Genomic DNA, 27,871 nt, shown 5'->3' with positions numbered 1-27,871 from the left:
ATAAGTTTCATAAGCATTTTTGCACCTGTCTAGGACAAGTACTTGAGTTTGAATTATGATGTTTAGTACTACCTTAAGCTACATGTGATGTGTTTTGACTATTACATACAATGACACATATACCACTACCTATTCCATTGATGTGTAAAACTGATAGGGTAGTTAGTCAGTTAGTTAGTTAGCCGATAGATACTCAACTGTATAGATTGTTAGAGGTTGTTAGATAATGATTAGTTAGTTAAAATGAGCTGTCAATGAGTTGGATACATGATTCACTTCTTAGCTCATTCTTAGCTCATCTTAACTCAAGTCTATAAATAGACTCATAACTGTAAAGCTTCAAGTGAGAATAATAAAAATTCAGCTTCCGTTTATCTTCTTCTTCTCCTTGATTGCAAGCTATCAAGATGCAATCCTTATATTTCATATGGTATCAGAGCCACGAGCTCAATACTAAGTGTGTTTTCAATCGTATTTTACTAAATTCTCTGTGCAATTTGAGATCGTTGTTTCGGTACATCTTCGATCTCTGTTTTCCAGCTTCTTCTTCTTCGCAATTTCAATCTACATTGCAGTTACATCCTATCAATCATGGCGCCTAAAATTGATCAAAGTGATCCACTTTTCATTGGTGCATCTGATATTTCTAGTGTTGTACTTATTCCAATCAAGTTAACTGGTTTAGAAAATTACAATTTATGGAGTCGATCGATACGTATTGCTCTCTTAGGGAAGAGAACGTTTGGATTTATCACTGGAACTTGCAGCAAGGAATCATATATAGAAGAACTTCATAAGCAGTGGAAAACGTGTAATGCAATTGTGCCTTCCTGGATCATGAACACTGTGAGTGAAGGTCTGTTATCTGGAATTATTTATACCACGAATGTTTATGCAGTTTGGGAAGACTTGAAGGAGGATATGACAAGGTGAATAATATGCATAAATATCAATTTCATCGTGAAATTAATATGCACTCTCAAGGTATAGACACAATCTCAGCTTATTTTACTAAATTGAAGAGTTTATGGAGTGAGTATGATGTACTATTGCCAAATCCTAGTTTTGATTGCCCTTAGTCTAGAGAGTACTCAGATCATATGCATCAACTTAGACTTTTACAATTTTTAAGTGGCCTAAATGAGTCCTATAATCAAGCTAGAAAATAGATATTGCTCAAGGGAGTGACTCCTACTCTTAACCAAGCTTATGCTATGCTTATACAGGATGAAATCCAACATTCAGCTTGAATAATGATTGTAAATGACAGATCAAAACCACTTGCTATACAAGTGAATCGAAATTATGGTTTTGGACAAAGCAACACTAACTAAAAAGGCAGAAAGTGTGATTACTGCCATCTCTTGGGTCATAGCAAGGAAACTTGTTATAAGTTGGTAGGGTATCCAAATGACTGAAAAATAAGAAAAAACAAGGCTACAACTCTAACTTCAAATCACAGAATACTAGAAGTAACAGCTTCTCCACACACAATGGTGGTAACAACTTTGTCAACATTGGTAACAAGGCTTCTCAGGCTCCAACCATAGTAGCTGGTCAGGTTGATGCTGCTAGTTCTAGTCCTGAAGTGACTCGGGCACTACTGGCCAAGCCTCACACATTTACTGGGGAGGAATACACTCAGATTATGACCACGTTAAGCAAAGATACAAAAGATATGAAGCAAGTAAATATGATAGGTATTACTACTTGTTTCTTGTCCAAAGCATGTCCTGACAGCTGGATTGTAGACTCAGGTGTTACATATCATATGTTTGCACATAGACACTTATTCAAAAAAAGCACCAGATTAGACTCTAAATATTTGGACAAGTTGCACCTCCCAACAGGTGATGAAGTGACAATCTTACACACTAAAGAAGCTTACATTTTTGCAGATGATGTAATCAAAGATGTTCTACTTGTTCCAAACTTCAAGCTCAATTTGTTGTCTGTTGCTAAGATAACCAAGGAGCTTTCATGCTTTGTATCCTTTTATCCTGATTTTTATATCTTTTAGGACCTCTTCAATGGCAAGGTGAAGGGGGTTGGTAAACAAGAGGGTGGATTGTATATTCTTAAAGGTGGTTGGACAGGAGATACTAATCAGTCCAGATAAAAAACCTGCAGATTCACTGCAGAAGTCTCAACTTCCAGTTGCAGCTTATGGCACCAAAGACTTGGACACCCTGCTGCTTAGGTTCTCAAGTGTTTGGACATTCTAAAGAATCCTAGTGATATAAATATGATGAATAAATGTACTGTGTGTCCACTAGCTAAACAGACAAGATTGTCATTTCCTACAAGTACTACTAGATGCTCTACTTGTTTTGAACTTATCCACATGGATTTATGGGGTCCATATAAAACTTCTACTTTTGACAACAAATGTTATTTCTTGACTATGGTAGATGACCATAGTGGGTACACTTGGGTGCACCTATTACAGTTGAAGTCTGAGGCCATAATGGCCATAAAAACATTCATTTCCATGATTAGAACTCAATTTGGAATAGTAGTGAAAACCATTAGATCTGATAATGGAACTGAATTTATTAACTCTCAATATAAGACATTGTTCTTGTCCCTGGGTATTTTGCATCAGACCAGCTGTCCTTACACTCCTCAACAGAATGGAGTTGTGGAGAGGAAACACAGACACATATTAAACATAGCCAAAGCACTTAAGTTTCAGTTTCACTTGCCCAGTAAGTATTGGGGGACTATGTGTAAAGGCTGCAGTATATCTAATAAACAGGTTACCATCTTCTGTTCTGAGTGGTAAGAGCCCATTTTAGTTGATGTTTTCCAAGGATCCCAAGCTGTCTCATCTCAGGGTATTTGGTTGCTTATGCTATGTCACTAGCCTACCAAGATGTGATAAATTCACAGAAAGAGCCAAACCTATAGTATTAGTGGGATATTTAAAGTCTTAGAAGGGATATTTGTTGCTGGATTTCACCTCAAAGAGACTATTAGTCAGTAGAGATGTTGTGTTTCATGAAGATGCATTTACCTTTGCTTCATCACCAGTATAAAATATACAATCTTCCTCATCTGAAGAATATATCACTGACTTCTTGATCCCCACAGATGATGAAATATTTCCTGAGACAGTTACTGATAGTATTACTGAAGAAGCTCCAATTGAGGAGGAAAGCATTTCTGATGCTGCAGTACTTAGTGCAGCTTTACCTGGCACCACTCATGAAGAAACATGTCAAGATGACTTTTCCCTAACTCAAACCTTTTCTAGTAGACCAATAAAAACAAGCAGACCACCAGTGTGGATGCATGATTATGTTGACACTTCCAGAAACCAGATATGTAAATATCCATTAGCCAACAGCCTATCTTACAAAAATTTGAGTCCTACTTATTAGTGCTATTTAACCAAATTCTCTATTTTGATCGAGCCTCAGCACTATAAATAAGCTATAAAAGCTGCAAGGTGGGTGGAAGCTATGAAGTTAGAGATTTAGGCCTTGGAAGCTAATAACACATAGATCATTGTTGATCTACCTAAAGAGAAGAATACAGTTGGTTCTAAATGGATATAAAAAATCAAATATCTTACAAATGGTGAAGTGGAGAGGTTAACCTTGTAATCAAATACTATTACAAGGACAGACATTAACTTTGTCGTTCAAACTCTCAGCCAATTCATGCAACACCCCAAGAAATCTCACTGGAATGCAGCTACTAGGGTGGTCAGATACCTTAAAGGTTCTGTTGGTCAAGGTGTCTGGTTCAAGGCTGAGCTTACTACTACTCTAACTTACTGGTGTGACTCAGATTGGGTTGCTTGTCCCAACACCTGAAGATCAATTACTGGTTATGCTATTCACTTTGGTGAATCACTAATATCATGGAAATAAAAAAAAATAGCACATTATTTCCAGGAGTTCTGCTGAAGCTGAGTACAGAAGCATGGCTTTAGCGGTTGCAGAGCTCACTTGGCTGGTTGGTTTATTTCAGGAACTCAGGGTTTATGTCACCCTTCCTGTTTCAGTCTTCAGTGACAGTAATTCAGCCATTTAGTTGGCCAACAACCCTATGTTTCATGAGAGAACCAAACACATTAAGATTGACTGTCACTTCATCAGGGACGAGATTAAAGATAACTTGATTAAGGCTCTATATGTTCAATCTAGTGATCAACTTGCTGACCTGCTTACCATGAGCCTGAGCCTTACTCAACATACTCATTTACTCAGCAAGGTTGGTATGCTAAACATTCTGCACCCTGCAGATTGAGGGGGAGTGTTTTGACTACTACATACACTAACATATATACGACTACCTATTCCATTGATGTGTAAAACTGATAGGGTAGTTAGTCATTTAGTTAGCCGATAGATGAGTCAACTGTATAGATTGCTAGAGGTTGTTAGATAATGATTAATTAGTTACAATGAGCTGTCAATGACCTGGATACATGATTCACTTCTTAGCTCATTCTTAGCTCATCTTAACTCAAGTCTATAAATAGACTCATAACTGTAAAGCTTCAAGTGAGAATAATGAAAATTCAGCTTCCGTTTATCTTCTTCTTCTCCTTTATTGCAAGCTATCAAGATGCAATCCTTCTATTTCACATGCCATGAGTTGTAACTCTACTTTCAGGCTCACATAATAGAGCAAGTATGCCTGAATGTTATTGGTACTTGGTTCAACTTGAGAAAATCAAAACTTTAGTCCTATTTTGAAATTCTATTTTTCAAATGGTTATTCAGTCTACACTTAAGCTGAGGTAGCGGTAATATTTGTATACACTCTACTCTCCTCAAACCTCATAACAAGCTGGAAATTTTCATTATAAATAAAGATCCAACAGTCAACTTGAATCTAAATGATCATTTTCAACTGTTCATTTGATCTCAGAACCCTTTTCCATGGAAGCAACTTGTTTGTAATGGACTGATGATATCCTTCAACCATTCTCAGTATGTTTAGACTCTACTGTTGTTTATGGCTTATTTCTTGAAGAATAGAATACAAGTTGTTTCAGCATGCCTCTAGTTTTTTTTAAAAAATATAAAAGAATAATTGGATAGCTTCCTAACCAATAACCAATACATCTCCAGGCTTTCTCATCCCATTTTGTTCAGAACTATGTTAACTATAGGTTCTGAAATTGGAGACCATTTGTGATTTTACTTCAACATTTGATTTTTATGTGTTTATGGCTCTTAATAAAATATATATTTTTTCTTTAATTGCTTATTGGCGATCATTAATTGAGTTTTTCTTATAAAGATTTGTAATTTTGCTTCAAGATTGAATTTTTATACATTCTTGTACCTGTTCACTACTTGCTTCTGTTGATTTAATATCATGTACTATGGTTTTGTTCTCTTGATCTAACAACATTCACCTAAATACTGTGTTGGTGATCTAGCTCATATACATTGGGATGTTGAGGAAAAAACAAAGTCTTTGTCTAAAGATCAACATTACCTATTGTGAATTACTATTGTTGGGCCCCGGGTGCTAGTAACTGAATAACCACTACAAAAATTATATTTTACCATTAAAACTAACTTATAACTACATATTTTTCCTCCAATAAAATGCATTTAATATAAAAACATTCACTTATGTTCAATATAGTTTGACATTTTTAAATTGGTTAAAAAGCATTTTTCCTCTCAATTATACTTTAAAAATCAAACTCTCTCCTCAACTTTGAATAATAAGCACTCTTCCTTTTTACCTTGGGAATTCTATACCCTGAGGCTGGGGTATACAACAAAAATATGTGATATATTTGTACTTCCAACAAAATAATTTTTATTCCATAAATATTTATCCATAAAAAATTAGTTATTGCATTAAATTAAGAATTATAATTATCTTTTTTGATTTCTTAAAATGGCTATATATGAAGAAAAAAAACTTTTATTTTTTTAATATCGAAAAAGTAATATTATTTATGTAATTAAGTTTTATAGATGGTCTTTCCATATAATTTGCCTAAGTAAAAGGGCAAAATAGCCCTAATAGGTAGATGAGAAGGGCATTTTAGACCCAATAGATTGGTGAGAAGGACATTTTAAGTCTAATAGGTAGACGAAAAGGACATTCTAAGCCCAATAGGTAGATGAAGGACATTTTAACACCATTTAACATAGTTGAAAGGCATTTTGGGCCCTTTTTCGTTTGGGTCAAAATCATTTTCCCTCCCCAACTTTGTCTTAAAAATCAAACTTCCCCCTCAACTTTGAACAATAATCATACTCTCCCTTTATCCTAATTGACTTTTTAAAATTCCTATTTTACCCTTTATCGTCAATTTTTTTATTCTTTTTTTTAACTTCTTTAAAATCATCATATTTTCATTTTAAAAAATATTCATATAACAAATTTTTCATAAAAACATAAACATTATTCATATAACAAAATTTTCATAAAAACATAAACATTATCTTCTGGGGAAAAAAAGTAAGAAATGTAAAAGCTAATGATGATCTTTATGAAGTAAATTAGCATAACAAGAAAATTAGTTTTATTAATAATAATCAAAACTATAATATTTATTTTACAAGTGAATATAATAAGTAATACTAATTTTATAAACATATTTCAATGCAAAAAATACAAATAATAAATGAAAGAGATAAGTCTCTAGTACCGCCCTGAACTATGACCAAAGTTATTATGACACACTGCAACTTTACAGGGGTCCTATTATCCCCTGAACTCAAATTTAGCGTATTTTTGTTATTTTTTTGTGCTAATGTACCACTTTTTTTTTTTTTTTACATAAAATGAAGCCCACATCAAAGGTGTCACGCCATCTAAAATGATTGACAAAAGGTATCACGTTAGCTAAGAAGATTGACAAAAAATACGCTAAAATTTAGTTTAAGGGGTAATAGGACCCCGTGAAGTTGACGTTTGCCTTAGCAAATTTGATCATAGTTCAGGGATACTAGATGTTTTTTCTCGAATAAAAATAAGGTCAAATTTTAAAAATTATATTTATTTATATAAATTATAAAATACGTAATACTCTATTAATGACAATCATAGCTTATTTACTGATATAGACAATAGACAATATCGTTTCTTATCACTTAATCCTCATACTAAAAATAAATATTTTAATTTATCTGCTTAATTTGTGAAATCAAGAGCATTGTATTATGTTTTTTTCTACTCTTTAGTGTTAAATAGCTATATAAAGTAACAGTACAGACAAATTTAAAGTTTTAGATTATCATTAATAAGGTTAATTTAGTAAAATATACCTCTAAGTACAATTTCCTCAAGGATTGTGTTATACCAACAAAAAGTTAAGTAATACGAAAAGAATTTAGTAAGAGAGTGATAAAACACAAAACTATACGCACATGCATGTACATACATATGTATATATATACACACTTACGGGTGAGTTGTTTGGAAACAAGTTATTCCGGGATTAGTTATTACAAAATTAGTTGTACTAACATGTATGCGTGATAACTTATCTCATCACTGTGGTATAAATGGTGCGATAAATAATTTTGAAATTACTTAATACATCTAATTAAACGTAGGGTAAATAATCATGAACTTTATCTTTGAGTTGTTATAATTATACCTCACACCAAACAACTCTTTAATACATATAATACTAAAATAACGATCTCAAAAAATAACATTAAATTTTGTGATAAATTTTTTAAAAGTATTAATTTGCGTATAAAGTTAATAAACTTAAATAAAATGCTACAAATAGCTATGTTAAAAAAATATTCATTACATATAATATAAAAAGATATTACATAAATATAAAATTATAATTATAAGGACAAAATGGATATTGCATGAGATAAAGAAAAATATGATTATTATTTAATATTGAGAAGGAAATTTTATTTTTTAATTAAAGTTGGAGGATTCGGGTGAAAATGATTTTCACCCTTTCCGTTTTTCAAAAATACTCCTAAAATCTTAGTATCCCAATTAATCAATCGCGGACATAAACTTATTCGTCCCAAAAATTGTATACCCTGTTTGGCAGCAAACCCGCTTCTCCGCGTAGTTGGATCGGCGATTTTTATTCTCCTTTCTTAATATTCAGACCAAATTCCTTCAGGTTACACTATTATTTCCACTATTTATCCTCAAATTTTATTCCCTGATTTTAAATTTAGTGACTGTATTTAATGTTAAGTTTTTAATTTTTTTTATTTTTTTTTTATAATCGTGGTGTGTGGTATCGTTTTAGAAAATTCCTCCTTATAGTTTTTCTTCAAGAATCTCTCTAGTGTTTTTTCTTCCTTTTGAGTTTTTTTTTGGGGCTTTGGAGAATAATAAATTTGTGATGAGATTCTTCACCATCCTAATTGTGATTATGTACTTTGTTAAGGATATACGATTCGGAACTATCTGTCATAATGATCTCACTGGCTGCGTATTAATTTTGAGCTTAAGTTCTTTGCACTATGTAAAAACTATCTATACAATTAAATTTTTTTTTTTTTTGAAACTAGTAACTTTGTATATTTCTCAGATGACAGTACATGGGTTGTACTGGAAAACCATATTTACATCGCTTACTTCAATATCCTGCCTAAATTCAATCTAGAACATCAATTAAAGAGATAGTGTCATGTGTCATTTGAGTATATTTGATTACACCAAAAACAACATACCCTGTGTATTCCCACGTAGTGGAGTTTGGGAAGGGTAAAATATACGAAATTCATACCACTACCTCCGAAGAAATAAAGAGGTTGTTTTCAATAGACCCCCGGCTCAGCACAAAAAGACAGTAAACCAAGTCGTAATAAAATATATAATAAGATGAAATAACATAAATAAGACCCATAGAGTAGTACTATACATTATCTAACCGGAAGCACACACCTCACCCAAACCCTCCTAATTAGAAACTCCAACCTATGTGCAAAGCCCCTTTAACCTAATTCGCGTCCTCCAAGCTCTGTATTGTTTCTGTAATCTTTCCAGGAATAGTCCATTTTATACCTCTAAGATTTAAGAACATCCTCCGTAGCTGTCCAGTAATTTTGCAATGAAGAAAAAGATGTTAACTGTCTCTGCAATTTCTTAACAAAAAAAACATCTTGGACATAGTGGTATCCCTCTCTTCATCAAATTATCTTGAGTGAGAACTGCTTCTTTGGCTACCAACTAGACAAAACATGCTACTTTGAGTGGGATTTAATTTTTCCAATTGCCTTTCCATGGCCAGTTCCGTACACACTGGGAAGTTTGATTCATCCAGCTATAAGCACAACTAACCTTGAACTGTCCCTTTTTGTTGCCTCTCCACCATAATGTATCTTGATTTGTCTCTAAACCAACAAATTGCTCAATGGTGCTGAAGAAGTCTGCTACTTTTCGGAAATCTTTTTAAAAGTAACTAACCAAAAGGTGTCTATAATAAGTATTGGTATTGATAACCTAGTAAAGTGGTAGCTCCTTTACCATTCTACTTAATACCTTTGTGTCCACCTAGAGTTATTTGGAAGGGTCAACAAGGATCATTCAAATGGCTAAACTTGAGAAAGTTATTGTTCGATTTTGAGTTGATAAATGAAGTATAAACTTGTAGCAACTGAAAAGTATCCTTTGAAATTATTTTTTTTTGACAAGGAAAAAAGAACCTGAAAAACCTGATTAATTTGTGAAAAAACCCACTAGAAATAATGAAGGTAAAAAAACCTGAAAATGTTGAAAGAGCCAGACATTTGGCTTTAACTAGTCGTTGCATATGCCATGATCAATTTTTTGTCATTTTCACACAAAAGATTGAACTTCTTTTTCTTCCCAATATGGTTTTGGACCTTGGGTAGTGTTACATACTCGATATCTGCATTAGTGAGATGTAGTAGATATGTCTAGTGAAATAGTTCGAATGTGTGCCTGAACTCCAATAAGTGTTGAACATTTGAGTGCATGAATAGTCTGGATCATTTAGATCTTTCTTTTATTCATACTGTGACACTGCTGAAAGTCATAAGCCTGAACTCCAATGATTCTTCCACGCTTTGATTTGTTTATTTTTACGTCTGTATTTTCTTACATGAAGAGTTGAGGTTTGGTGGTCATGACTCTTTGATGAAAATAAATTGGGATTTTCCAACTTCTAGAGGTTCCTGAATATAATAAACTGATTAGACTGACAATTTCGTCTATGTTCACTTGTCTGCTATTTTTTTTAATTGTCTTATGTATTAATGTGTATTCTATCAAGAGTTAGTCGTAGCAGGAGGTTCTTGGAGAAAATACGTAGAAGTGTTTATCCAAATAGTTGTCTTATCTACCAGAAGTGTTTATCCAAATAGTTGTCTTATCTTTTACCTGTTAAGAAATTCTTTGTTGGAAGTAGGAACTAAGTTTATTCAACCTTCTTTATTTCCAATCTTATTTAAATTTTTCAAAAATTTATACTTATTCGAGAAAAGAAAGTGAAGTTTCTGCTGTTTTATCACAGTTCTTATCCATTAGAATCTATTAATGCTAGCCGATAATGTACATAGCGTTTGTTAGTTGTCAATACAAGTAGGATCAACAATTTAGTAGTATATATAGTAGTGTACAATATTAGTAGTAAATATCTCCCTATTTGCTTTGATAAGAATCAAGACTCAGTTTATATGTTGGTTATTAATATGTTCCCACTTATAATGATGTCCTTGACATTACAGATGGATTCTGAAGTTAGTGAAATGCAACACAAACAAGAACGCTTGAGAACAAGATGGACACCCTCCCAGGACAAGGTTTTTGCTGACCTTGTTGTTGAGCAGATTAAGCTGGGGAACCGGCCGAATAATGTCTTTGATAAGAAAACTTGGAATTATATACGTGATGAATTTAATAGGCAGACAAATCTTCATTTCAATAATAACCAACTAAGAAAGCACCTTGATGTGTTGCGCACTCGTTACTACAACCTTAAATCTGCTTCTGATCAAACTGATGCTTTGGATGATCCTTGCTACATTGGTTTTGACCTATGGGAAGATATTGGAGTATGTCTGAGTCTCTCTGTCTTTCTATATATGCTTGTGTTTTGAATGCCCCCCAGTTTTCCTAACAGATCATGGAAAACAGGCTCAGCCGAAGCCTGAATCAAGCAAAACCAAGGAGTGCCCTATCTATGAGCAGCTGTGCACAATATTTGCTGACTCGGGTGCTGATGGGAAGTATGCACAATCAAGTCACTATGAAGGACTGGACAAATCTGCTGGGATTGATATCTCACATAAAGAAAGTAGCAACTTGGCTCCTCCATCAACTCCTTTACACAATGCTGCTACTCCACAACAAACTACAACAAGGACTGGTAAAAAGAGAAAGTTTCCACCAGATACAGTTACTGCTTCAGGCCAGAACTGCGAGGATAAACAGACAATTGATGCTATGGCAGAAGCGCTGCGGGAGATGATTGCTGCTTCAAAGTATCAGACAGTTGTAATGCCTCAAGTTGATGGAAGATTTACAATCCGCAGATGTATCAAAGCTTTGGATGAGATAGAAGGCGTTCCAGACAATCTTTACTATGCAGCTTTGGATTTATTTGACAATCCCAGTCTAAGGGAGATGTTCATCTCTCTTAACAGCAGTAGCATACAGCTGGCATGGTTGCAGGGGAAATGTGCTAATGTTGCTTCATTTATCTAGCCTTGCCCCCTGGTTTACAAACTTAGTTGTAGTAATCATTTTATCTAGCGAAAATTTTATTGGAAAATTTGATATGTGGATTCCTATACCTGCTTGTAGTTACCAGCATGGGACAGGTAAATAGATTGCAGTTAAGGTAGCAGCATAAATTTGGAGTTGTGGTCAAGACATGCTAAGGCTTTACATGTTCGTAGTGCCTAAGCAGGTTAACTTTCTCTTGCAAAGAATGTTTTGGATGGAAGCTTCTTTTACTTTTGAATGGTATGTTATCAACTGCATACATTTCATTTCATTCATTACAAAGGGACAGAAGTGGGTAATAGTTAGTGAATTCTTCTTGTTATGCTGTCGAAAGTGTGGTTGCGTTCATGTTTCCTATTACTCTTTTATGTGGAAGTTGAACTTTGACAAGGATTTCTTATAGATAGATTCATTGTCATAATAAAAACTTCATGTGGATATAAATCAATTTGGAATTTTCCTATCTGTAAGGACAGATCATAGCTCTTGACCATTAGTGATATTTATACTTCAAATCTTTCAGCAATTGTCTACTAGCTGTACTATATGTCTGCCTCTCACTCTACTCCACTTAAATGCCAAGCTTTTTGTATACGGCAAAGTTTGAAGACCTATACATCGCTGGCTGTCCTCTTAGCACTAGACCAAAGCAATGAAAGCAGTACCATTAACCTGTCTTGAGATGTCATTTCTGTTGGTTTCATGTGATCTAATGAAGACATTATATTAATGAAATTTGATATCAGATTTTTTACCTAATTGTAGGTTTTCTCAGCTTACTTTGCCCGTTTGAGCTTGCTCATGATGCCGGTATGAAGCCTGAATAAAGTAGGAGGCTAGGTAGGCTGGTGGCCAGTATGAAACTAGTCAATTCATGATGAATCCTTACGATACTAAGAGGAGAATTTACATGGGAAATGTGATTAGCTGATCCCTAGCTGTTTAGGACCGAGGTGTAGTAGTTGTTGCTGTTGTTGGAAAATGTTTTTCTATGGTTGTTGAATTTCCACATTTGTTTTCATGTTCCCTCTTGTAAAGATCTTCATTGGCAAGCTTTGATGTGGAGTGCGGGGTTTGATTTCATCACGACTACATAAAGATAGCATATCCCAAAAGGTCATTGTGACCTTGTTTAGGAGAAAGAAGTACAAAGCTAGGTCGTTACATAATAGAGTCCGGAGCCTAACACTCTGTCTAAGAGAACCATGCTTGTTTTGATTGTTTCTTAAGATGTATGGTAAGGTATGGTTTAATTTCATGATTTTGATAACCATAAAAATTCTCACTTTATGTAATCACCGATTTGGTGATATCGCATGGTTTACTTTATTTTTTTCAAGTATGCCCTTACTTAATATTATATAATCTTATTTTACCATTCCCCTTATATTATTTAACTCCACCTTCTATCCCAATCCCATTAGCACAACTGGCAACTCTCCCCCCTCCCCCCCCAACTTTTTTTTAATATTCTTTAAAAATTTAAATTTTTTTGCTTATCCCATCCTGTACTTCGACCCGACCCCACTCCCTTCCAAACCCTCACCCCAATTTTTTTATAAATTTATTATTTAAAAAAATTTCAAAAACTTTTCTTACCCACCCTCACCCCCCCACCCTCTCTCCATCACCTACCACCCCAATTTTTTTAAAAATATTTATTTTTTAAAAAAAATTCAAAAGTTTTTGTTACCCCACCCTCACTTCCTTCCCCCCCTACTAGCCCCCCTTCCCCACTAATTTCTTTTTTATTTTTAAAATTTATTTTTTAAAACTTTCAAGAAAATTTTCTTACACCATCCCCACCCCTACCAGCTTTCCACCCTCCACAAAAAAAAAAAAAAAAAATTTCTTAAAAAAAAATTCTAAAACTTTTTACTTACCCCACCCCCTAACCCTACCCGACCCACTACTCCACCACCCTTACCCCCTAACCCTACCCTGATCCCGACCTCGAACCACTACTCCACTACCCCCACCCCTAAATATTTTTTTCTTACCCCCCGCCGTTTATCATATATTTTTTTTTTATTTTGTTTTAAATATATACAAATGCTTTTAGAAAATAGTTTCTATTTGCATAACGAATACAAGAAAATAAGTAAGAAAATTTTATTTTGGATTACATACCGAACACACTCGCAACATACACAAAAACTGAATTTAAACTTTGTACTTGTCGTTGGTGTTACGTCTCAAAACACTAAAAAAATGTAATTAGTTACAATAAAAAATGAATTCGATTATATTTATTTTGATCTACTCTTTTATTGACTTTGTTAAAATTTACATGAATTTAACAACTTAATATATTTACATGGCATAATTTATGACAAATCAGTAGGAAGAAATTATTTTATTAACAATTATTGATAATTTAACATTTATAATAATTAAGGACATTTTAGTAAACTTACCAGTTACGATACAGTACTATATTGTCAAATCAAACAATAAAATTGTTATTAAACAACAGTGAACGACACAGTCCATTCAAACATTGTATTATACTATACTGTACAGTACAATACCATACCATATAGTACCGTACACTATGAAATCATGGCAAAACATCATTCAAACAAAGTGTAAAGGGTAGATTTTTTCATTCAAATTTCAAAGGGGCACATGAAAACGAAAAAAATTTAAAATGTACAAGGTAAAAAGAGAAAGGAGGAGATAAGAAGTTGTATAGGTTGGCCAAGGCCAGGGAGCGGAGGGCTCGTGACCTTGACCAAGTGAAGTGCATCAAAGGAGAGGATGGTACAGTGTTGGTTGAGAATGCCCTCATTAGGGAGATATGGCAGTCCTATTTTCATAAATTTTTAAACGACGAGGGGGAAAAAGGTTTTGTGTTGGGGGACTTGGAGAAATCTGAGGAGTGTCGCGATTATGGTAATTGTAGGCATATCGAGGTTGAGAAGGTCAAGATAGCTATTCGTAGGATGTGGCAGGGTAGGGCGACGGGGCCTGACGAGATTCCAGTGGAATTTTGGAAGAGCACTAGCGGGGCAGGTTTGGAGTGGTTGACAAGGTTGTTTAACATTATTTTTAGGGTAGAGAAGATGCCTGAAATGTAGAGGTAGAGTACGATGATTCCAGTGTATAAGAACAAGGGAGATATCCAGAGTTTCAACAACTATAGAGGTATTAAGTTGCTGAGTCATGCTATGAAGGTTTGGGAAAGGGTGGTAGAGTTGAGGATGAGAAGGATTGTGATGATCTCTAAGAATTAGTTCGCTTTCATATCAGGTCGCTCGACTATTGAGGCCATTCACCTTGTGATGAGATTAGTGGAGTAGTTTCGGGATAGGAAGAAGGACTTGCACATGGTGTTTATTGATCTTGAGAAGGCATATAACAGAGTTCCTAAGGAGATTCTGTGGAGGTGCTTGGAGGCTAGAGGGGTGCCCGTGGCGGACACTAGGTCGATCCAAGATATGTATGATGGTACGAAGACTCGTGTGAGGACGGTAGGTAGAGATTCGGATAACTTCCCAATTTTGATAGGGTTACACCAGGGATCGACTCTTAGCCCATTTTTATTTGCCTTGGTGATGGATGTTTTGATGCGATATATTTAAGGGGAAGTGCCTTGGTGTATGTTATTTGCAGATGATATGGTATTGATTAATGAGACTCGGAGTGGAGTTAATGATAAGTTGGAGATTTCAAGACAGACATTTGAGTCTAAAGGACTTCGGTTAAGTAGAACCAAGGCGGAGTACTTAAAGTGTAAGTTCAGTGATATGTCACTGGAGGATGGAGTGGTTGTGAAGCTGGACTCTCAACCCATTCATAAAAGGGATAATTTCAAGTAGTTGGGGTCTATGATTTAGGGCAATAGTGAGATTGATGAGGATGTCACGTATCGTATTGGGGTAGAGTAGTTGAAATGGAGGCTCGCTTCGGGAGTTCTATGTGATAAGAAGGTGCCCCCGAAGCTTAAAGGTAAGTTCTACAGAGTGGTAGTCTGGTCGGCTATGTTATATGGAGCGGAGTGTTGGCCAGTTAAGAACTCCCACATCTAAAAGTTGAAGGTAGCGGAGATGAGAATATTACGATGGATGTGTTGACATACCAGGAAAGATAGGGTGAGGAATGAGATTATTCGAGAGAAGGTGGGAGTTTCCTCAGTGGAGGATAAGATGCGAGAAGTAAGATTACATTGGTTCGGTCACGTGATGAGGAAGGGATCTGATGCTCTAGTGCGGAGGTGTGAGACACTGGCTATGGATGGTTTTAGGCAGGGTGGAGGCAGACCGAAGAAATATTTGAGGGAGGTAATTAGGCATGATATGAAGCAGTTACAGCTTACGGAAGACATGACCCTTGATAGGAAGGTGTGGAGGACTCGGATTAGGGTAGAGGGTTAGGGGGTGGGAGTGCATCAGTAATAGTAGGGGAGCGCTCCTCTGTGTCTGGAGTTTCTTGCTCGTGGCTAGCGGTGGTAGTTTATTTTGCATACCATACTAGTTTATATGCACTTATCTTTGGTGTTTGTTATACTGTTAGTTTGTCTTGCGTACCATACTAGTTTATTTGCACTTATCTTTTATGTTTTTTATACTGTTATCGGTCTTACGCCGGAGGTCTATCGGAAACAACATCTCTACTTTTCCTGAGATAGTGGTATGGTCTGCGTACACTCTACCTTCCCCAGACCCCACTACGTGGGAATACACTGGGTATGTTGTTGTTGTTGTTATGTGGACAAGGTAAACATATGTGTTTAAGTACAAGGTAATCATATGTGTTTAAGTGCAAGGTAAATGAAGTCACTTACCTTATCCTTTGATTGAAAAAGTTGGTGGGGGTTCGAAATTTAGTGACACCGATGTACTCCCTTTGTTCATCTTTATTTGTCCACTTTTTTTATTTTGGAATGTCCAACAATACTTGTCCAGTTTATAAAATCAATGGATAATTTATTCATTTTTACTTATTTTACCCTTGACATTAAATACAATACATCACTCATTACATTTTTCAAATAAAAAAATTTATTATATTAAAAGAATGATATAATAAAATTACCCATCTATTTATTATTTCTTATGACATATGTCAAGTCAAAAGTGAACAAGTATTTATGAATGTAGGGAGTATTTAGTGAAAAGTTTGTTTCAACTGTAGTTCAAGGTTGGGAGACTGTTTAACCTTACAAAATAAAATGTGTCCCTTACCTTATTAATTTTCTTTTATAAACCGTCGATTTCATTCATCTCTTGTTCACATTATTTGTTTATTCACCCATTTCACTCTCTTCAATCATATTATTTTGGCGTATGTTCTTGTTCTTGTTCAACGTCTATTTCATAAAAGATTTTGAACTTTAAGGTATATTTTAATCACCTTTTTATATAATTATACCAATACCTAACACATAAGTATGTAGAATTAATATTATGAATCATCTTTTTTTTAGCTTATTAATTTGTCAAATGTTGTATCATACTAATTTGTTAAGCCTAAACCTACATTAAGTCATTATTCTCTATCTAATTCTTTTTAATTCGTTGTTTGCACAATAAAGATGTTAAATTTGGTCATGGATGTGTAACAAACTTGCCCTTTAGGCTCCAGACTCCCTTTAGTTGCATGGATGTGTAAATTGGTCAATTCATCAAATTATTACTTGACATAAATATTTATGAAACACATATCAAAACTAATTTTAATTTCCATTTCACAACTTGTTAGCCCTATATTTACATGTTATGTTTTAATAATAACAAACTAATAAACAAATATTTGCAAGATACAATGAAAATACGATCACATCAAAAAGATCTCTCAGGAGCAACATATGGAAGAGTATCTTGAATGATCCTTACTTGTAAGAAAATCAATACCCAACAAGGAGCAGGCACTGGATTTGGAAATGCATCAATCAAAGATCTCATTAGATCCCTAAGTATAAGGTAGATGATCGACGATCAATCACAACAACATCTCTCATGGTAAGACAAAAGGAAAGAAGATCACACCCTCTACATGGACATATCTGATATGAACATGTATGGCTATCGCTACACCACATGTATGGACATATCTGATATGGACGTACCATACAGTGTAATTACTCAATCAAGGAATCTATTCAAAATCCTTAATTGAGAATAAATCCCTTGGGTTTCCTTATAGAGCAAAGAAGCCAAAACAGCTGAAGGCTATAAAAGAAAATATTGAAGATCGAAGACCTCATGCAACTTCTCAGGAAATTCTTAGTGTGTTTCAATCTTAATTTTAATAAAGCTTTGTACTCCTTTGTTTACAATAATTACAAAAAAAAAGATCGAGTCGACTTAGTCATACTAGTTGAGGCTGTCTCACAAGATTTGAATATCGGAAGAAGCTGCAGAACTTGTTTGTTACATCTGTACTCCAACTCTACTTTAAAAGCTCTAAGGAAACTCTTAAAACTCAAGGAGACTGGAAGTAGGAACCACATTGGTGTTCCAAACCAGGATAAATCTCTATGTCATTACTTTATTTAGTTATTTACTTACTAGCATATTTAACTTTAAATCTGTTCTGTCCAAGTATACTTGTTTGCAGGTGAGTTGACTGTCAAACCTGACCAGTCGACTTAGAAAATGTTTCAATTCACCCCTTCCCCTCTCTTGAATTTCAATTAGTATCAGAGCAGGTCTCACCAACAGTGTTTCTTAACCGCACGCGAGCAAAGATTCAATAGAAAACTATCATATTCCAGGAGCCCTCCTTCAAAATGGTCACTCATCTACTAGACCACCATACTTCAATGGAAAACACTACCCCCATTAGAAGAACATGTTCAAAACTTTTGTTCAAGTCATATGACTTCCAAGCATTAGTAGTCATTAAGAAGGGACCAAAGCCTATTCCAGGACTCAAAAGACAAACAGAAGGACAAGGAATCAGACAGTGTTGACTTGGATGACTTTGAAAACTTTAAAGTCATCAAGGAACAACAAGAGGTAATTCAAACTAACTCAAGAGCTATTAGTTTACTCTATTGTGTAGTTAGCGGAGCAGAATATGATAAGCTATCAACCTGTGAAACTGCAAAGGAGATGTGGGATAAATTAGAGGTATTCTATGAAGGAACCGCAAAAGTCAAAAAGGAAAGAATGAGTGCTCTGGTCAATGAGTACGAGCTCTTCAAAATGGACGAAAATGAAAGTGTGGAATCAATGTTTGCTCAATTTAGAAAAATTGTATGCGGCCTAAATTACTTGGGAATGATCTATCAAAATAGTCTAAAAGTTCAAAAGCTTATACAAAGTCTCCCAAAGGCATAGAAACTAAAGCTGCAATTCTAGAGGATGGGGATCTCCACAGTATGGCCTACGATGAATTAAGAGGTAATCTTATTGCCTATGAACAAAACTATATTAACAGATATAGTAAGGAAGAAAAGAAAAAACTAGTAGATTTCAATATCATAACAACAGGAGAAGAAGAAATCCTAAATAAAGACAACGACGAGGGAATGAATCTCATAAATTGCGGAGTAAGGTAGATTTTAAAATAAAGGCAACAGAGACCACAAGGATACAATAACAATGAATTCATAAGGAATGATAATCACTGTTATTAATGTGGAAAACTTGGAAATTAAACAGAATTGTCCAGAATTGACAAAAAGATCATTCATGAAAAACAAAATCCTTGGGGAATAGAGTGATGAAGATGAAACTGAAGAAAAGACATAAATGGCCAACATGCGCTTCATGGCAAAAAGTGAACCAAGTAACGTAAGATCCTACAACTGTCATAGTTGCAATATTCTGTAAAAAATCTTGATATGATTGCTGATGAGCTCCAAAAAGTTATTGATGAATACAATAAACTTGATCAAGAAAAGAAAGGCTGGGAAGCTCAATTAAAATGAAAACTTGAAGAGGAAAAAAAGAAACTAGCAAATTGATCTTGAAACATGTTAAATCAAAACTGACTTACTTCAATAGGAACTTTATGATGTAAAAATACAGTTAAGTAGCATCACAAAATCACCAAGTCATAGTTCCATAAGGTCAAACTCTTTTAAAACTAAAACAAGCTACTCTTCAAGTTAGTTTGAGTTAGCTAAAACCTCTTTATCTTTTCAAGGGCCATTCTGATATACTTATGGAAAAAAGGGGCACAAATTACACAGCTACAGACAAAAGTCTAAAGGTGTGTGGGTGTGGCGACCCAAAGAAAATACATCTAACCCTTAAGGATCCAAAACCACTTCGGTACCTAAAGAAATTAATTTTCTTTTATTGCAAAAACATATATGAAAAATCTATAAGAGAGAAATATGGGTCATCAATAGCGGTTGTTCCAGACACATGTTCGGGAAGAAAGAAAGATTTTGTTCTCTAAAGAAAATTGAAGGAGGATCAGTCAAATTTGGATATAATGCCAAAGGTGATGTCATCAGAGTCAGCTCTGTGAAGCTCAACTCCTCTTGCAAACTTATTGAAATCTATCTCATGGATGGACTCAAGTACAACCGACTGAGCATCAGTTAACTATATGACGTAGGATTCAGAGTCTCCTTCAAGCTGAGAGTTGCTCTATAAAACACGAAAAAAAAAGATATTTCTCTTATCAGTGAATGTGTTGACAATATTTATGTTTTTAATAATCCTGATTTTGCTACTCTGACTTAACTCACTGTGCAAACCAACGACACATGGTTGTGGCATAGAAAACTCAGGCATGCCAGGATGCATGCCATTGAAAAACTCTCAATTGGTGAAAGGTCTGCCAAAGCTATGGTTTGAGAAAGATTATATTTGTGATGCTTGTAAACTTGGTAAATAGACTCGGACATCAATTAAAATCAAAGATACTGTCTCTACCACCAAACCTCTCCAAACAATACATATGGATTTGTGGAACACCCTTAATTTTGGTCCTTGAAAATTTTTGAGTTTTTAAACTTACTGCCCAGACTACGACTTTCCCTACGAGTCATAGGACCCTAATCGTAGCCTGAACAGTGTAGATTGGCCAAGTTTCTTTTATGATTATGATTGGCTCCTAATGAGTCATAGGGTCACGATACGAGTCGTATGGTGTCATCCGTAGCCAAACCAGTGTAGAGCCCAAATAATTTTGTCTTGAGTATGAGTAGAGACTATAAGTCATAATATCTGGGTACGAGTCATATGTTATGAATCGTAACCAAACTAGTGAGGGTGCCTATGGACACTGTCCAGCCTACAACTAGATCTCATGAGTCGTAGGGTGATCCGATGAGTCGTAAGGTGACCCATAACGACTGGCGGTGATTTTCAACTGTATTAAAGGGGCATTTTCATTATTTATCTCATTCCCCAATTAAAACCCCCATCTATAAAACACCTTTTGGTCTTTATTTTCATCCCTTATCAAATCAAAACACACTCTCTTCTCTCTCAAATTCTCTCAATAAAGAGCATTAGAGTTTCCAAGAGGTTGGTCAATTAGAGCTTTCAAGTGAAAATTCTCTCTATAATTCTTGATATTTCAGGCATGTGATTCTACCCCTAAACTTGTTTTATTTGATGCATGAATTTACATGGCTATTTATATTGATTTGAACATGGATTTTGATTTGGTTGAGGGATTTTGACATAGTTGATTCTTGAATTGATTTCCCATGATTTATTATGCATTATTCATGAGTTATTAATGATTTTGAACTTTTGGGGTGCATGAGCATGGTGAATAAACTACGGGTCATGGTTTTCCCTAATTTGATGATTTTACCTTGATATGTAGTTTTGGAAATTATGTTCCCTCAACCCAAATTATAAAATTGATATCAAATAAGGTTTTATCGTATGGACTAACTTGCTGACTTATAATAATGCATTGGTATAAAAGGTTAATGAACCACAAATTGATTTATTAAACTTTGGGAATTGTGTATACCCCGTATGAATGAGTAAATTGAACCTAAAGGGGTCATGAATTCCCTTATGTGATAGATAATAGATATGGAATGATAATGAACTTGCAAGTAGGGTTGGTATGATGATACCAATGGGATATCTTAATGCACAATTGGTTTAACAAATGGGAATGAGTGTTAAATGTTTTGATTGGGATTAAAATAAGATTATGTAGTTGGGCCGTAAAAGTGGAGGTCTCGAGGGATCAATACTGAAAACCGTATTTACCGGCATGAGGTTCTAAATGATCTGGAGGTTCGAGTCCCCCATGTTATATGATTAGGTGATTACGTTACCTTTGATAAATGCCAGAAGGTTCGAGTGCCCCATTGTGTATATATTTATACAATTACTCTTTGGTTAGTATGGCTACACACATTGAGGCCCTTTTAGTTGGGGGAGATCTAAAAACCATATAGCCCTTGGGTGCATTATTATGACAGTTATGCTACATAACCCATGCTAAGGTATATATATATACATTTGCTTATATGCATTTGGATTTTAACTAATTTTGAATTATTGATCATGGCATTACCCTAACCTTTATCCCTGAGTTACATGATATCATTCAACTCTCTATCTGCCCCTAAATATTATAGCCCTATGTAATGTAGGGCTTAAAGGAGCTTTTGCTTTTCCTGCGCAGTGACTAGGTGTTCGTGGATAGTTCGTGAGTCAGACTAAAGTGGTGAGGTTTCATCCTCTTGAAGACCTTTCTTTCATATTTTGGATTTCTTCATGTTACTAGTTATTATATTAACTTTTTTCGGCTATCGTTGGGGGTATGTACCGACTTAGGTTATTTTAGTTCATATTAGAGGCTTTGTGGATAACTATGGATTAGGTGTTGATGTTGACATTCTTAGATATCTTTGAACTTAATTATTTGTATCTTTCTATATGTTCGAGCTTCATTTGTGGCTTGGTGTATTGTGTTCTATTGACTAGGAAAAGAGGGTGGTCTCCGATCTTTTTCAGACTTGAGATACCCTAGTTTGGGTCGTGACAAGCTTGGTATCAGATTCTAGGTTTGGTGTCATTGGGTGTCCACAAAGTTATGTCAAGTAGAGTCTCTTTTATACGTATGTAGTGTGCCACACTTATAAGGGAGAGGCTATAAGATATTTAGGAATATTTCACTTTCTTGTGCTCTACTTTTGAGCTGTAGGGTCTAGGATGTTGAAATCTCCTCTAATTCTATTTGTTCGCTTTAAAGATCATGCCTTCTAGAAGATTTGATGCTCGTGAAAACTCCTCTATCCCACTTGAGGATAATATGGATGAAATTCTACTTATAGGGTACAAACCCAATTTAGGGTCACAGTTTTTGATTACCCCCGTGGAGTTTCATCAATCTCCACTGATTCTGCTCTTGGTGGTGACATCCATGCTTAGTGACCATAGGAAGATATTATTAATGCTGAGTTTCATCGATCTATTCATTTGTTAACCTAGTTAGTGACATATCAGTCACGTCAGTCGGGTCCTATTAGTGTTAGTGTGAGTTCTTCTGAGGCCACTAGAGTTAGCCAATTTATGAGGTTGAATCCTTTTACTAGAACTAAGGTTGAGGAAGATCCTTAAGATTTCATAGATAAGATGGAGAAATTTTTTTGAGTCATGCATGCTATTGATGTAGAGGGTGTGGAGTTTATTGCTTATCAATTGAAGAATGTAGTGTATCAGTGGTATGAAAAGTGGAGCATCTTTAGGGTGGTGATGTTGAATCAGCCTTATGGGATGACTTTTCAAGTACCTTCCTCGATCACTTCATTCCTTAGGAGTTGAGAAAGGTGAAAGATATGGAGTTCTTGAATTTGAAGTAAGGAAAAATAACTTTGAAGGAGTGTGCCTTGAAATTTGATCAGTTGTCTCGTCATGACTCTGAGTTAGTGTCTAGAATGAGGAAATTTTATTTTGGGTTATCGCATGATCTGGTTTTGGAGAGTAAGGCTTTCTTATTGAACAAGGATATGGATATCTCTAAACTTATGGTATATATACAAAGAGGAAAAGAAGAATCAAGTGGAGATGGGGTAAAGACGGATCAAGGTTTTAGACACTCAGATCAAGGTAGAGGTCAACAAACCAGAGGTAGGGATGGCAGGCAGTGGTCTAAGAAAAAGAATTGGGGAAGTCCTAACTCTAATTTGATGGTTAGTTGTCCTTATCCGAAGTCGTTCGATGATTGAGGTTTCCATAGTAGTGATGGTCCTAGGGAACAAGTTGCCCAATCTCATGTTAGTAAGTCCCAGTCAGCTCCACCATATCCCCTTTATTAGTTTTATGGTCAATTGATCATTGGCCAGTATGAGAAAGGGTGGAATCAGTGTTTTAGTTGTGGTCAAATTGGTCACACGCAGTGGGATTGTCCTTCAAATGTTTCTTCTGGGGATAATAAGGTCTATGTTGCTACTTCATCAGCTTCTGCACCAAAGGGTACCAATCCTGGCTTCAGCACTAGTCGGAATTGTCTATATTCTCTTACCACCCATCAGGATTTTGAGGCGTCTCCTGATATTATTACTGGTAAGTTACAACTCTTTTCCTGTGATATGTATTGCTTACTTGATTTGTGGTCTACTCTTTCTTACATGACCCTATATTTGGCTATTCATTTTGGTTTCGGTCTTGAGTGCATTTCAGACCCTTTTTCTGTATCTAACCTAGTGGGTGACTCTGTTATGGATAGAAAAGTCTATAGGGGTTGTGTGGTATATATCTGTTGTTGGGATACCTTAGTGGACTTGGTTGAATTGGACATGCTGGATTTTGATGTCATCTTGGGGATGGATTGGTTCCATTCATGCTATGCCTCTTTAAATTATCGGACCCGTAAGGTCATTTTCAAATTCATGAGCCAATTAGTAAGTAGGAAGGGAGTTTCCTAGAGTCTAAGGGAAGTTTTATTTCATACCTTAGAGCTCTAAAATTGATTTCCAAAAGGTGTCTCTATAAGTTGGTCCGGGTTAAGCATTCTAATTTCGATGGTCTTTCTTTATAATCTATCCTTGTGGTCTATGAGTTTCCCAAAGTGTTTCCTGATGATCTTCCTGGTGTTCCTCTCGATAGGGAAATTGACTTTGGGATTGATCTTTTTCTGGATACCCGTTCTATCTCTATCCCTTCTTATAGAATAGCTTCGGCTGAGTTGAAAGAGCTTTAGGAGTAGTTGAAAGATATTTTTGTTAAGGGTTTTGTCCGCCCTTATGTGTCTCCGTAGGGTACTCTTGTTCAATTTGTGTGTAAGAAGGATGGTTCCCTGCAGATGTGCATAGATTACCACAATTTGAATAAGGTGACAATAAAGAATAAATACCCTCTTCCTAAGATTAATGATCTCTATGGACAATTTCAGAGTGTTAAGTACTTTTCTAAGATTGATCTTTGGTCTAGGTACCACCACTTAAAGATTAGGGAGGTGGATATCCTGAAGTCTGCATTCTAAACACGGTATGTCCATTTCGAGTTTTTGTTGATGTCCTTTGGTTTGACCAATGCCTCAGTGGCATTTATGGATTTAATGAATCGAATATTATGTTAGTCTTGGATTTATTTGTGATTGCATTTATTGACCATATTTGGTATACTTAAAGAGTGAGGAGGATCATGCTAGTCACTCCATATTGTGTTGCAGGCCTTGAAAGATCAGTGTTTGTATGCTAAGTTTTTGAAGTGTAAGTTTTGGTTGAATGTTGTTACTTTGCTGGGTCATGTTTTTTCTAGTGAAGGGATCATGATGGATCTACAAAAGGTTGAGGCGGTGAAGAAGTGGCCTAGACCCATGACTCCAACTAATATTTTGAGCTTCTTAGGTTTAGCCGATTATTATAGGAGGTTGTTTCTTATTGATTATTGCTCCGTTGACTAAGTTGACCAAGAAGAAGGTGATGTTTTTGGGTTCTGGTCTTATAAGGACAATTTTGAAAAGTTAAAAGATAATTTGACTTCTCCTATGGTCTTGACCCTGCTTGAGGGTATCTAGGAATTTATTGTTTATTGTGAGGCATCTCGGGCTGGACTGGTTGTATGATGATGCAGCATGGCAGGGTTGTGGCCTATTCTTCTAGGCAGTTGAAAGTACATGAGAAGAATTATCTAACACATGACTTGAAGTTGTTAGTTGTGGTGCTCGCATTAAAGATTTGATGACATTATTTGTATGGAGTTCATGTTGACATCTATTCAGATCATAAGAGCTTGCAATATGTTTTCACCAAGTAGGATCTGAATCTCAAGCAAAGGATATGGCTCGAGCTACTCAAGGATTATGACATGAGTCTCTATTGCCATCAAGTAAAGTTTACGTGATTGCTGATGCTCTTAGAAGGTTATATATCGGGATTTTATCTCATATGGATGAGGATAAGCGAGATTTTGTGATGGATATTCATCGGTTGGCTAATCTTGGAGTTCGTCTTTTGAACTCTTATCTGAGGTGGATTTATGCACTTTAGTGTTGCTATCCGAGCTTATTTATCCTTGTTTTGAGGACAATTTGTGTGCTTAATGTGTTTTTAATGGTATTTGAGCATCTAAGTGATAGACTACTTGATTACACTATTTAAGGTGTAATTCAAACAAGTTTGGATTAAAATTGGTCATTTAGAGTTCGAATGAGAAAACTAGTGTTACTAACTTGAGCTAGGTGTTGTTCTAGTTGATCTCGGTAGATTCTAGTTTGTTTAATGAGTTCCTAATGTTATTATTGTGTAATTATGTGTGTAACAACTTGTTTATAGTTTTAAAGGTTCAATTGAATCAAGCCAAGAGTCAAAACCAAGTTAAAGATCAAAGGGGGCAAAACTAGTATTCTTAGCTTAAGTTTCTAGTTCACCCTCTTGGATGTTGTGTTGTTTTGAGCTCTAATTCGTGGTGTTTGATGTTATAGTATTCTTTTTGAGTTTATTATGATGATATATGGATGATACACAATTTGGAAATCAAGTGGAAACAACACCATAAGGCTTGGAATGGATGGACAAAAGCATGGGACAAGATTTGACGTAAAACGGGCCTCTTAGAGTTCACTAGCGTATCGTGGGGCACATGCCACAAATAGAGAGATTAATAAGGGACCCAAAAAAGTTCTTATCCATTATTAGGGTATGTCTCACACCCTAAGTACCTTGATAGAGGCCGCGACGTAGACCCTAGTCCAATTTTGATAGATTTGACCTCCTATAAATATGACAGTTAAACATAAGGCTAGAGCGCTTGGACGACATTGAAACTTGGAGAGGGGATGGAAAATAATTCAATTAGGGTTTTTATATCATTAATTTAGTTTTTTTTAATGGATTTTAACATATTTTCTATCTTTACAATTACGGTTATGTCTATGAGCGGCTAAAAATCCCTTTCCAGGTTTATGGCCAAGAGTATGATTACTACTACTTTGAATTGACTTGTTTTTGATTAGTTATCATATTTTGTTTTATATTTATTCATTTTATTACTATATTAAGGATTATATAACCTTGGAATACATCTATTGTCATCTTGTGAGCCTAAGAGAAACAATAAGAGGATAGAATGTGGGGGTAAATGGAGTAGGATTATAATCTTCTAAAGAATGAAGTTATAATTTGTATGTAGTATTTACATATACCTAGGTGGACTATTTGGTTCACTTAAGGGATGAAATATAAATGCATTTAACTTAGTAACCACATCCCCACTTAATGATGTAGTTGTGGAGCTAAGTTAGATAGGTGATTAGAGTCTCTAGAGACCATAATCATAATATCAACCCCGTGAATCAACGATCAAGATAAATAACTTAACCAATGAAGTTCAATAGCATATTATGATTGTTCGTAGTTCTTTAACCCCAGGTTTCATTATCATTGATTGTCCAAGGCATTTACCTTTCTGCATTGTCTACTTTACTTTTAGTTTATAACTCGAAAACTCTTTTGGTTAATTTTACACCACTTTAATCTCAATATTGAACTAGAATTGGATAGTTTCTTGACATAAGTCCCTATGGGATTAATAATTCGGATTTATTTAAGGCCACAATATTACTTGGTAAGACCATGTACACTTGCGCGTGTGCTTGGGTGCAACAAGTTTTTGGCGTCGTTGTCGGGGACTTGTAATTTGGCAACTGCTTTAATCTTAGTTTTACTTTTTTGATTTCTTTTGTGCTTTTCACTTGATCTTGGTTTTGAATTTATAGGAAATAGGTTTACAGGTTAGTAAGTTGGTAAGGGACCAAGAGTTGGTTGAACCAGACCCCAAGCCCGAACAATTCTTACACCAAAGAAGGAGAGAAGCAGTCATTC

At 35.2% G+C, this 27,871-nt stretch overlaps 1 protein-coding gene across 2 annotated transcripts; it reads left to right on the top strand.

Moving 5' to 3' along the window:
• The first annotated feature begins 7,863 nt into the window (after nucleotides 1-7,863).
• LOC107870842 (L10-interacting MYB domain-containing protein) lies at nucleotides 7,864-12,937 on the top strand. 2 transcript variants are annotated; one of them, XM_047401089.1, is made up of 4 exons: nucleotides 7,864-8,086; nucleotides 10,665-10,991; nucleotides 11,074-11,904; nucleotides 12,430-12,937. In XM_047401089.1, the coding sequence occupies exons 2-3, from the start codon at nucleotides 10,665-10,667 to the stop codon at nucleotides 11,641-11,643; spliced, it is 897 nt and encodes a 298-aa protein (XP_047257045.1). In that variant the 5' UTR covers nucleotides 7,864-8,086; the 3' UTR covers nucleotides 11,644-11,904; nucleotides 12,430-12,937. The 2 variants fall into 2 exon arrangements, with proteins under 2 accessions (XP_047257045.1, XP_047257046.1); XM_047401090.1 differs by having other exon boundaries at nucleotides 7,912-8,086; nucleotides 11,074-11,848.
• Nucleotides 12,938-27,871: the final 14,934 nt, after the last annotated feature.

This window comes from Capsicum annuum, chromosome 12 (genome assembly GCF_002878395.1).
Source record: "Capsicum annuum cultivar UCD-10X-F1 chromosome 12, UCD10Xv1.1, whole genome shotgun sequence".
Lineage (NCBI taxonomy): Eukaryota > Viridiplantae > Streptophyta > Magnoliopsida > Solanales > Solanaceae > Capsicum > Capsicum annuum.
The sequence above is the reverse complement of the archived record's forward strand: the minus strand, read 5'-3'. Positions and strand labels throughout refer to the sequence as shown.